The sequence below is a fragment of the Leptopilina heterotoma genome, unplaced genomic scaffold, assembly GCF_015476425.1.
Source record: "Leptopilina heterotoma isolate Lh14 unplaced genomic scaffold, ASM1547642v1 Lhet_21, whole genome shotgun sequence".
NCBI classification, from domain to species: domain Eukaryota; kingdom Metazoa; phylum Arthropoda; class Insecta; order Hymenoptera; family Figitidae; genus Leptopilina; species Leptopilina heterotoma.
Window position 1 is genome coordinate 1472777 of NW_025110925.1, and position 12931 is coordinate 1485707.

General features: G+C 31.2%; 1 protein-coding gene across 9 annotated transcripts in view; it reads left to right on the top strand.

Annotated features, from left to right (window-relative positions):
- LOC122501476 (kazrin) overlaps positions 1–12931 on the top strand; it is a 131790-nt gene that overhangs the window by 92345 nt on the left and 26514 nt on the right. For 5 of the 9 annotated variants that reach the window (XM_043610965.1, XM_043610963.1, XM_043610969.1 and 2 more), the window contains 4 exons: positions 3227–3609; positions 7424–7627; positions 9335–9680; positions 12714–12803. In XM_043610965.1, coding sequence (XP_043466900.1) covers positions 3227–3609; positions 7424–7627; positions 9335–9680; positions 12714–12803 — 1023 coding nt within the window. Of the gene's footprint in view, positions 1–3226; positions 3610–4821; positions 5656–7423; positions 7628–9334; positions 9681–12713; positions 12804–12931 lie in introns of those variants that run through there. The other 4 variants (XM_043610967.1, XM_043610968.1, XM_043610972.1 and 1 more) reach the window with 4 other exon arrangements.

The following is a 12931-nucleotide window of genomic DNA, read 5'->3' on the forward strand; positions in this document are numbered from 1 at the left end:
CAAAGTTTTTCTACCTTGTACCTGGCTTATATGAAAGGACATCAACTTTTCTTAAAAATTGCAATATGTTAACTATTCCTAAAAAGAATAACAAAATCAGCCATAATTTAATGATATCCCAGTGTGCACGTTCCGGAACAATTCTGGAACCGTTCTGTAACGGTTCTTTATTTCCATTAACTGTTACAGAACAGTTCCAGAACGTGCACACTGGGATGTGGGTGTTCGTATTAATGAACATAAAAATTCAAAAATAGGTGTTATTGATAACAATAAAATAAATCGAATAACAATTCACTTAACCATTCATTTGATTGGGATAATTTTTTAATAATTGACAGAAAATCTAATTACAGTGTTGCCACGCAACCTGGAAACCTGGAAAACCTGGAATTCCCTGGTGAAAACCAAGGAATTTTATAAACCTTAAAAAAAACCTGGAAAAGTCAGGGAATTTCGATCGGAATTCTGGAAAATTATTGTTTTCTAAAGTTATTGTGCTTATTCTTGAAATCTTATTTTACTTAAATATTTCAAAATTAATTCAATTTTAAAAGAGTTGCGATTATAATTTTCATAAATAGGTAAACTTCAAAAGGTTTTAGTTTTGAAATTTTAAAAAATTTAAATTTTGAATGAATTAATTAATACTAAAAATTTCACAGAAATTCTATTATTTACAAATTTTTTTTTATAAATTTCTTCGCAATAATTCAATTATTTTCATGAAGAATAATATTTTTTACCAGGAATTCAATTATTTTCATATATAGGTTTTCAATTATTTTCATAAATAATAAAAATCATCGCAGAATTCCATTTATTTTTAATACAATTTTAATGGAATTTCTCGAAAAATGTAATTATTCTTAAAAATTTTATTATAATTCATAAAAAAAATAATTCAATTATTTTAAAAAGCCTTCCTATAATTTATGTATTATTTTCAAAAATTTTTAATAAAATTCTTTTTAACAATTCAATTTTCTTTTCAAAATAATTTTAATAAAATTCTTCGTTGAATTAAATTAATTTCAATAATTTATCAAAATTCAATTATTTTTAATATCTACGTATTTCAAGAAAACACAAAAGAATTCAATTATTTAAAAAGCAATATGTCATTAAAATTCGTCTCAAGAATTCAATTATTTTCAAAAGTAATAAAGTTCTTCACAGAAATTCAATTACGGTCAAAAGTTTAAAAAAATTTTCGTCAAAATTTCAATTATCTTTATAAATAGAAAAATTATCCTTCAAAATTCAATTATTTTCAAAAAATTTAATAAAATTCTTGGCAAAAATTCAATTATTTTCAAAAAAATTTTCTCAATTCAATCAAAATTTTTTTTTACAGAGATGCAATTATTTTTAATGCAATTTTAATTTAATTTCTCGAAAATGGAAATTATTCTTAAAATTTTTATTAAAATTCGTCAAAAGAATTTTAATTATTTAAAAATTTGTTGATAAAATTTTTTAAGAGAGTTCAATTTTAAGAAACATTCAATTATGCAATTAATTATTTATTTGGATTTTATTTGTATTTAAATAATTGAATTCTCGTAGAATTTTCTAATAAAAATTGATTTAAATATGAATTTCAGTTAAAATTTTAGATAATAATTGAATATTAAACTCTAAATTTGAATTAGTAAAAATGCTTTCTAAGTTGAATTAGCGACTGACTTTTTGCTTTTGAATTAGCAGATTTTACCAATAAATAGTCGTTTCTACTAATTTAATAGTAAAATTTACTAATTCAAAAGCAAAAATTAAGTCACTAATTCCAAAATAGTAAACATTTTTACTAATTCAAATTTAAAGAGAAAGTATTATAGCGTGAATTTTTAGAAATAATTGAATTTTGAAAAGGTTTTAAATTATAATCTTTGAAAGTTTGAATTTTTCATACTTTCAACTGAAAATTGTGTAGATTTAATTTTTTTTTAAAGTTTAATGGAACTTTTTCGAAATTATTTCAAGTTTTTATTTTCTAATATATATATATATATATATATATATATATATATTTAATTGAAGAATTTCCGAATAATCGTTGAAATTTCGTAACATTGAATTGTTAACAAAAGAATTTGAAAATTTTCAAAGAAATTTTTGCAAAAATTATTAAAAATGAATGAATAATTAATTTAAAGAAGAATTTTAGTTAAAAATTCTAGAAAATAATTGAATTGAAATGAGAATAATTTTTATGAAGTTACAGTAAAAATATTCTTATAGAATATAAAATAATGATTTTATCAGTCGGTGATCTTTAATTATTATTATAAAACATGATGATATTGATTGCTCCGAGTCGAAGACTCGGAGTGATCGATATCTTCAAAAAAAATAAGTTAATAATAAATAAGTTAATTTCAAAAAGGTTTGAATTTGAATCTTTTAAAGAATTTTAATTCCTATGGAAAAATAATAATGATTTAATATTTATTCAAAAAAGAAGCAATCGAACATTTTTCTGAGTAATAATTTTTAAACTGATTGAGAATATTCTTTAGAGTCAAGAAGTAAGAATTTTGTCTGGAATTTAATTTTGTCAGGGAAAATGAAAATTAAATTTTTGTTGGCAACAAATGTAGTTTTAAAAACCTGAAAAAATGTCGTTTTTTAACGTGGAAAACCTGGAAGAGTCAGGGAATTTGAAATGAGCAAAAGCGTGGCAACCCTGTAATTATAAAAAACGACTAATTTTTGAGATGATTCATATCAATTTGCAAAATAATTAATAGTTTATTAATAGTTAATAGTGAATAAAAAAGATGATACACAAGATTCTTAATAATCGTTATACATTCGCTTTCTATATAAAAAGAAATTTCTTTCATTCTTAAGTTATCTTGACATTTTTCTCTTGTTTTCAATTTTTTGTTTGGGATGAGGATAAGTCAATGAGCCTACTAAATGTTGTGAGAGAATATTTATTTAAAATCCAACCAGGAAAGAAAAGAATTGACAATTGACAATGAGTATTTAGTAATCTTATTTAAAGAGGATAACGATTAGTACGGCTGTTGGAACTGTTATGATGGTTCTTATGATAAGATTAACTAGTTCCCAATTGAAGCACTCAATTAACCCTTCAAGCACACTAACTTCCCATTCGGCAAATTGATCCCTATTTTTCAGAAATAAAAATTCTTGAAGCTCACCCTGAAGTAATAATAATAATAATTCACTGACGTTATCATCCGGTTGATTTCAGGTCTAGTAGGTGATCCCGTAGTGGCGTCACGTTTATCGAACATCCACGGAGGCAACGGTCCTGTTGAATTAGCAAGTGCACGAAGGTTACGTCTCGAGAATGAAAGATTGGTGGCGGAAGTTGCACGATTGAGGCGATTGTTGTTGAGTGGAGCGTCTCGAGGCGAAGTTGGAGGCGAGGATGCTGCCTTGGAGGAAGAAGCGCGCTTTGTCGCCTTAGAAATGGAACTCCAACACGCGAGGGAAGCATTGCAGGCTTTGAAAGCCGATCGCAAAAGACTCAAAGCCGAGAAGTTTGATCTTCTTAATCAAATGAAAGCACTCTATGGAACTCTCGAGGACAAGGAACGAGAACTTCGCGACTTCATTCGAAATTACGAACAGGTGAGTTATTTTTTACTTTCTGCTTATTGGCATAGGTATTTTAATTTTCTTTTTGTAGCAGGAAAGTTTAACTTGAATGTAAAAACAATTAACTTTATAATTTATAATTTCATAATCATATTTAATAATAATAACTTTATAACTTTGTAAAGTAGTGTAGAACTAAAAACAATTTGAAACACGTTAGGAATACACGGAGAGAAATTTCTGTTAATTTTTGTAAGGAAATTATGGAAAAAATTACTGTGCTTCCGTATAAAATAGGTTCGTTTTGTTGGCAAAGTAGAATGTACCATTAACCAACACAGTTTATACCTAAAAAAACGAAAATATTTGCTGTCTCTTTAACTACAAAAATTACTGTGCTACCTCAGCAAAGAAAATACACGGAAAAATAATTTGACATAACCTATTTGTGTATGTGACATATTCTTTTCTTACAATTCATATAATGAATTAACATAAATTAAATAATGTTTGTTAATTAATTACTGTTAATATTTATTTGTTTTACATGTGACGCGATTTTTATATTCCATGTATATCATGATATTATCAAATCAATATTTTAGGTTAAGTTGAAATTCCATAGTAAACCATTGTGTGCATACAAGGCACACAAGTTTGATTTCAAAATTTCTAGGTTAAGTGAAATCATGGACAGTAAAAATTATTTCATTTCCAATATTTCTTTATATCACTAATTGAAACATAAAATCGAAAACGTCGCAAAAGGCAAAAATTTACCTTGCCAACAGGTGAGGAAAGTACGACAGTAGCAATCGTAGCAATATTAAATGGATGTTCGTGATACTTCGGGTATCATCGGCCTTCTTCAACTTGACTTCATGCAGGCAGCACAGTAAAAATTTGTGGGGAGCACAGTCTATTTTATTAACCTGCGCATGACTATTTCATGGTACGGTTAATATATTTTGCTTAGGACCAAATTAGAAAGTCCTGGTTCAGCAATTTTTACAGTGCTTTCAAAGAAATATTCCGAGGCCATTTTGGAAATAAAACTGTTTTCCATATGAAATAAAATTGTGCGCAAGTCAATATTTCTATTCTTCCGATACAAATAGTTCAGTAAAAACATTTTGCACACACTTTCAGGTGACAAGCACAGTAATTTTTATTGGAAATTTCTCTCCGTGTATAGAAAAATTGTCTGAGTAACAAGTTTTAATGATAATGTCTAATACCTTTTAGATGTAACATTAAAATAATTCTGAATTTCGAGTAGAAGATAAATTACGAGCGGGGTAAGAACGGGCGGATAGCAGAGGAAAATTATCAAAGAATCCTGGATATCATTTATTGGCCTAGGAGACTTGGGTGAAGTTCGTTTTGCTTATAGAAAATATTGTAAATTTTGATAATTTCACTAACACTCATTGTACACATCTCTTTTTTACTTGACTCGGATTTTCTCACCTATAATAAATTGAGTTTTTTTAGAAGTTCGTTTAATAATTTAAGAATTCGACCTCATAGTCATTGTACTTTTTAAAATTTTAAATATCTATACAGAACTGAAACTTTTAAAAAGCAGTTGACAATATCGTAGCTAGGAAGCATTCGTTGCCGCAGGGCTTGCAACCTATTACCTCGACCCTTGTGTTATTCATCACAAAGCTTTTAATGGCAAGCTACTGTACGTCGCACAAAGAGTCTTCTACAACTTTTTCAAAGTAAAATTAAATTAATTTTTTGATTTATAGAATCACTGACAATGAGTATAAAGCAAAATTTGTAAAATAATTTTCGTTAATCTGATTATTAAAGAAATTAATTAGTCTTATCCCTTTCGTAAAGGGTATAAAGCCTGTTTTTCGACAATAACTATTTATCTCATGAACAGAAGAATTTATAAATATATATTTTCAAGATTCACCAACGCTGAAAATGGCTCAACTTAATTTTATGACTGAACTTCAATTTACTTGAAAATATGCAGAGTTTCTAATGTTTCCAATATCAAATTAATCTGTAAAACTATCTGGTAAAGTTAATAAAAGATTCACGATTTTCATTAAGAATAAAGTCTAATCGATTGTTTTTATTCTTGCAAAGCTGATGTGATTGAGAATGTATGTGACTGAATTGAATTCAGAAAGATGTTTCAATTTCATTAACTTTAATTAACTGACAGGAATTTCTCATCTTCTTTGAATCCGTTTTACTGAATGTTTAAGGTTGGCTATTTCATTTTCATGAAGCACGTCACTCACTAATACTTACCTCCGACTAGATAAAGATGATTAAGACGTGAGAAAGCATTTACCCGGAGAGTACAAAGAGGTTTTCATTGCTTATTTCGAACGGCTTTCTAACATTTTCCATCCGAAAAGTTTGACGAGGTTCTTCTTATTATTGGTATTTAATGTCAGTGACTCTGTATTTTATTTTACGACGTTAATTCTGGTTAGTTTTGTTGTCCTCGCGGCTATAGAAGAGACTCAATAGAAGTTGTTATTTTATTTAAATTGTCAGGCATCTCTGAAAAATTTCGTTTTGAGAATTTCTTATGCATCGTGTTAAATTGAGGATTTTGCGCAAATAAAATTTTTGATTTGAAATTTAAATATTCTTGAGCAAAGCAAATATGAGAATAAAGGAATGCAGGTTATAGGAAAATTATACAGAATCCTCGATATTTAAATTTCATGTCGCATGATCCGATCTATAACACTTACATGACAGTGCCCTTTGGCGCATATGTTACTTTATGGATAGTTTAAATTATCTAAATTTTGAAAGTATTTTTATAATTTATGATTACTTTTATTTTTCAAATTAAAATTAATTTAATTAAAAATTAAATATTTAGAATAGTACATCTGACCTTCCTTTAAATTGCAAAGCTAATCCCCGATATTGCATTTTCGCTTGAACAAATACATATTACTTGTGAGGGTTATTAACCTCTGTTAAAATTATTGATTTGAATAATTTGGCGCATACACGAATTTTAAGATTAAATAAGTGTTTGCTTTTCTAATAAATCAAAATTAGAAAATTTTCTGTTAATTGTATCAACAGTTCCAATTTTTACAAAGCGGGTACAAAAAATATTAGTCAGAGTTAGTACACCTTTAAAAATCCAGACACCTAAATTTCCATATAAGACGCTAATCGTTTCATTAATTCCTCCAGTTTGCCTTTTTCCCTACCTAAGTTGTCGTAATTACTAATTACGGGTTTGTAAAATCTAATTAAATATTCCAATTTTCACAGAATCGGGTAGTTTTAGCGATGATAATATTATATTTCGTGTGTAAATTAACTGTCAGGTGAGAAATCCCCAGCGTAGAATATTGTCATACTTGTATCACAATTGCCGAAATTTATCTTCTTGCCGTTACTTTATCGATTAATCGGAAAAGGAAATTAACCTTAGGCGGGAAGTTATTAGACTTTGCGTCATAGATATCCTTAGGGACTTTGATATAATTGACTATTGTAATGAAAAATAGCTTTTTACTGTAAAGTGTGAAATTAGAAGCATTAAAATAAATCCGAATGACATACCTAAAATTATGGTCAAAATTCTGACCATAATTCATTTTTATTTAGTTAATTTTAATTTGGAATTTGAATTAATTAATCAAAGTTGATTCAAAATCAAATTACATAATCGCACCCCATAAATAAAAATTTTATGAATCAATAACTTACTAAGACACCCCATAATAAAAGTATCTAGAGTGCTTTTTGTAATGTTGTATTTGACGTAGTTTATGGTTGGTGTTAGAGTTGTTGGGGGTGGAGTTACTGCCCGGATGTGGGTCTCTTTGACTGTTGATTACAGCGGATGCGAGAAAACGAGGCGACATTGGGACGTCTTCAACAAGGTGCGGGGCTTCCATCTGAGGAACGAGATCGTGATAGAGAACGAGAACGCTGGAGTCTCCTGAGAGCAGCGAGAGACGAGGCGGATCGAAGTCTCACTTTGGCAGCCAGTTTAGCTGATAAGGAAGCTGCTTTATCTCATGCACATGCCACAATTAAAGAGGTTCGTAATTTTTAATGATAATTATACGTACATTAATATAATACAATTTCTGTTTTTGACATAAACAGTCATGATATTGTTCAATGACCGATTACAAATTCCGATTGTGCATAATATGACAATTATGAATCCTGATTTCTTGAGTACTGACTGTGCAAATTCTGTTTTCGCATAGTATAACAATTGTAAATCCCGGTTGATAGTGTCATGTCTCCGAATGAAACAGACATATCCCAAATTATTTATTTAAATTGTCCGGCATTGGTGATTCAAACCTGATTTATTCGCAGAACGGCAGACTCTGATATTAAGGGACAGGTTTTAAGAAAGTGTAACTGTTAAATTAAAGTTTTTATTTGAATCCTTTACAATTAGAATGAGAGAGAAAGAGTAGATCCAGATGTCTTCAGGGATACTGAAAAATTAGAACTTTGTGGAATCAATCAAGAATTTAAATGGGGACAAAATTTAAAAGTATTAGTTACTTACCTTTTAAAATTGTTCTTAGAGTCGTAGACCTGCTTCAGTGTGAGGTCGAGGAAATTATTTTGTCTAGCGGAAACAGAGAATGCAGTAGATTTCCCTCGAATTGTTTTCGGGCCAGCCAAACTGAAAGGTCCGGAGTTCAGGTGTCGATGTATGTTAGATAAAACATCCCTCAACTTAAGAGTGACCGAATTATTGATTTGACGTTGATGTAATCTTAGGATTTTGAACAGACGTCACCCCCGTTACGTCAATGATCCATATCCGAGAAGAAGTAGGTTTATATTTTTTTAACTTGCCATACTTTTCGAAATAATCTTGAACTTTGTGATTAACTTTTATTTAAAGGCGCTGCTCTCTTGCGCTTGGTGTTCTTAAAGATAGTTCAGGATTTCCTTTCACAAAATATAACCAGATTATTCCAGGCATTTCGCATTTTATTATTGCTCCAACTAGATACCTGGTACAAAAATCCGTGGTTATTTGAGGACGACTTCTCTTTTCAAGTGGATCGACTGAAGTCACTTGCTTATTAGACTGCACCCGGTTACATGCTACTTACAATTAGCTCACAGAATTTTCCAAGTCTAATTGTAAGTCAAGTCTATTTGCTTCCGCTTCCTTTTTCTTTGTAGTTTCAACTAGTTTCTTCAAAAATTCGTCATTGATTGTCCCATTTACAGTCTTTTGGATGTCGCAAGACTTAATCATCTTTACGACTTTCCACGACTTTCTCTTCGATCTTCAGAAGATAATCGGCTTCCTCCTTTCTTCACTGAGCGCAATTTGCGCGATCTTCGTTAACTGCTTCATTGTCAAAGTTGGACGGAATTAGACTTCTTTCGCTATTCACACTCAAAAGACCCGACGAGCTTCCTCTCTTACTTCTGTCTCCTTCCACGATGATCTGTAGATTTAACCTTTCCACAATGACCTGTGAGAAATAGTGTGCCCACACAATTTAGGTGTGCACTTGAGCACCAGTAAGTTTTCCCGTTCCCAGCCTGCTAACATTGGGGTACCTTCTCCGAATTTGCAGAATCCATTTATTCTTGCTATTTGGGTGTCCTTTGGTAACAAGCCCCACCATAATGATAATGATTCTTGGCAGTGGTCCAGCTCTCCCATTCGGAGAAGCTGATTAAAAACTGTAGAATCTGACTTTTTAATCTGAGTAGGTATTACATATTTGTTAATTAAATTTGCAAATTTGCTTTCCAGCTTCAAAGACAATTGGTAGAACGAGGAGGTGGAATTTCTTTGAGCGACCAGGAGTCTCTAGTCTCATTTCCAAGGGGGAGTATAAACGGTGCAGCGACGCCTGGAGCCGGAAGTAGCGGAGGCGGTTGTGGTATAATTCCGCATTTGGGATCTCAGCAACCCCTTGGTAGTGTGGAATTAGGCGTTGGTAATGCCAGTGGCGGTGTGGGGACAGGTTCCACTTCCTGTGGACAAGCTGGTGATCGCGGTAGTTGTAGTGCAGACAGTGGAGTCCGTGGTTCCAGTGACCGAGAAAGTGGTGGTGCCACCAGCGTTGGAGGGAATCTTTCAGATTCAACAACCGACGGTGAGTCTTTTTTACTTTACTAAAAATTCGCCAACATTTTTTTTCAAACTTCTCCTAATTCTCAAATTAGTCCTTAACGATTCTTCCTAATTATTACACACACATCTTCCTTAAATTAATAATTTTCTAAATACTTCTTGTTTACACTAAATAAGAATTAATTATTTAAATAAATACAGAAGTAAATTTTCAAATTCAGTTTGACAAAGTTTTTGCAAAAGAGTGATTTTGTCATTAATCGATTAACGGAATTGAAGCAAAACAAGGGAAACAATAAACATTTTCAGTAAAAAATCGTTTATGACAATGAAAAGTAAAAGAGAAGCTGTTCTATTATATCTGACTAGAAACTTTTTTAATCATATTTTTACGAGATTCTCTTGGAGAGGGAAAGTTTTAATGATCAAACTTTTTACTTTAATATATAATTATTGTGTCTTGGAAGTCCCCCCCCCCCCACTTTCTCCTCGAAAACTTTGGTGTGCTGCTACAAATTTCCACTTAGGTGGCTTTTGCTATGAAATTAATTTCAACTACATTCATATAATATAATTTCTCCTAATTGTAAATTTAATATTAATTATTATTAAATAATAATTAGTGTTATATTATAAATTTAATTTTAAAGATTTTCATAAGTATTCATCGTGTCTCTCGTCATGTCTCGTTTATTAATATACTGTAGGTAACCTATACTAACTTCTTTTGTGAACAGTCAATTTTCACAATAGTGCATATTAGATCCTGAAAACTCACTGGCATGAAATTCTATTAAAAACATTAACACTTTTACAAGCATATTTTGAAATTTACACGTCAAGTAAATGGCTCTTAATTTTTTCCCACTATTTTCTAAGTAATTAATTTTAAATCCTAAGACAACCGAGATTACAAATAAAATTTAAAAAACCAAAGAAGCTTTAAAATAAATTTTCTAATTTCAAATATCAATCACTTTTTAAATTTATCTAATTTTCCTGGGGGTCGATTCCGTAACTTTTTTACTTCCCACTTCCACTTTCCGCCTTCTATTCACACTTTCTATTTCCCACTCCCACTTTCCACTCTCACTACCCACCTTCCACTCCCACTTTCTACTGCCCACCCCCACTTTCCATTCCCCATCTTCACTTTTCACTTACCATTCCTAATTTCACTTTCTACTTTCATTTTCCACTTTCCACTCCCACTTTTCACTTTCTTACCATTCGGAATGGAAAGTGAAAACTGGAACTGAAAAGTGGGAAGTTAGAGTGTAAATTAGGAGTTGAAAGTGGAAATGAAAGTGGGAAGTGAAATTAGAAACATAAGTAAAAAGTGAAGATAGGGAATGAAAAGTGGGAGGGGACGCATGATTATTCTCCAAATGTCATTTTTCCGAAATGTCATTTTACCGAACTGCACTTTTGCGAATAGTCATTTTTGCGAATCGCCATTTTTACGAATTGTCATTTTTACGAAAAGCTATTTTTGCGAATTGTCATTTTTGCGAATTGCCATTTTTACGAATTGTCAATTTTCCAAAAAGTCATTTTTGCGAATCGCCATTTTTACGAATTGTCAATTTTTCGAAAAGTCATTTTTACGAATTGTCACTTTTGCAAAATATCATTTTTACGAATTGTCATTTTTACGAAAAGCTATTTTTGCGAATTGTCATTTTTGCGAATTGCCATTTTTACGAATTGTCAATTTTCCAAAAAGTCATTTTTGCGAATCGCCATTTTTACGAATTGTCAATTTTTCGAAAAGTCATTTTTGCGAATCGCCATTTTTGCGAAAATTCCTATAGTGAATCTATATATGCATACAAGTTTACTATAGGAATTTTCGCAAAAATGACAATTCGCAAAAATGACTTTTCGGAAAATTGACAATTCGTAAAAATGGCGATTCGCAAAAATGACAATTCGTAAAAATGACTTTTCGCAAAAATGACAATTCGCAAAAATGACTTTTCGGAAAATTGACAATTCGTAAAAATGTCGATTCGCAAAAATGACAATTCGTAAAAATGACTTTTCGCAAAAATGACTATTCGCAAAAATGACAATTCGTAAAAATGTCGATTCGTAAAAATGTCGATTCGCAAAGTGACAATTCGAAAAAATGACATTTCTCAAAAATGACAATTCGCAAAAATGGCAATTCGGAAAAATGACATTTGGGGAATAATCATGCGTCCCAAGTGGGAGTGGAAGGTGGGTAGCAGTGGGTAGTGACAGTGGAAAGTGTTAGTGGAAGGTGGAAGTGAAAAGTGGGAAGTGAGAGTAGAAAATGAAAGGTGGGAAGTGTAAAGTGTTAGTGGAAGATAAAGTAGGAAGTGAGAGTGGGAAGTGGAAGTGAAAGTAGGAAGTGAAAGTGGAAAGAAAGAGTATAAAGTGGGAGTAGAAGGTGAAAGTGAGAGTGGGAAGTGAAAGTGAAAGTAAGAAGTGAGAGTAGAAAGTGAAAGGTGGGAAGTGTAAAGTGTTAGTGAAAGGTGGAAGTGAGAGTGGGAAGTGAAAGTGGAAAGTAAGAGTAGAAAGTGGGAAGTGTTAGTGGAAGGTGAAAGTGGAATGTGGGATGTAAAAGTGGAAAGTGGGAGTAGAAGGTGGAAGGTGAGAGTGGATAGTGGGGGGTGTAAAGGAGGAAGTGAAAGGTAAGATGTGAGAGTGGGAAGTGGAAAAGTTACAGATTCGACCCCCTGTAAGCTTACAGCAAACTTCGCATTTCAAGTTTTGCTGAATACTTACAAGTTAATAGTTCATTGTCGATTGTTTCATCCACCGAATGTTTTTTTATATTTTCACACTAACTTTCACAATGACATTTGCACGTTATAGAAAATGACACTTTTCCAACTTTCTCAATTTGCATTAAATGTTAATTTTTAAAAATAACAATATAAGTAGAAAAATAAAGAACAGCATAAAGAACACACAAAAATTGCTTGAGTCAACATCGAGGACAACATCTTGGAAAACTACCATTGAAGTGAAAATTGATTCCATATGAATTTGTTTTTTTAAAAAAGAATCCCTATATTTCGCACAGGGACTCCGACAATAACGGTCGAGGGAAGTGGTCTGGATATGGACAGCATCTCTGTGGTATCCTCAATAGCGCCATCTCACATGTATCAATGTAAGTGTTTTACATGAACATCAAAACGCCATTGAAAGTCATTCTCATAAAACCAGGATAAATAGGAATAGAATCCAACCAACCTGGAGTTGGATGAAGGCTTCTAATTTTTAAATAACACATTCGCT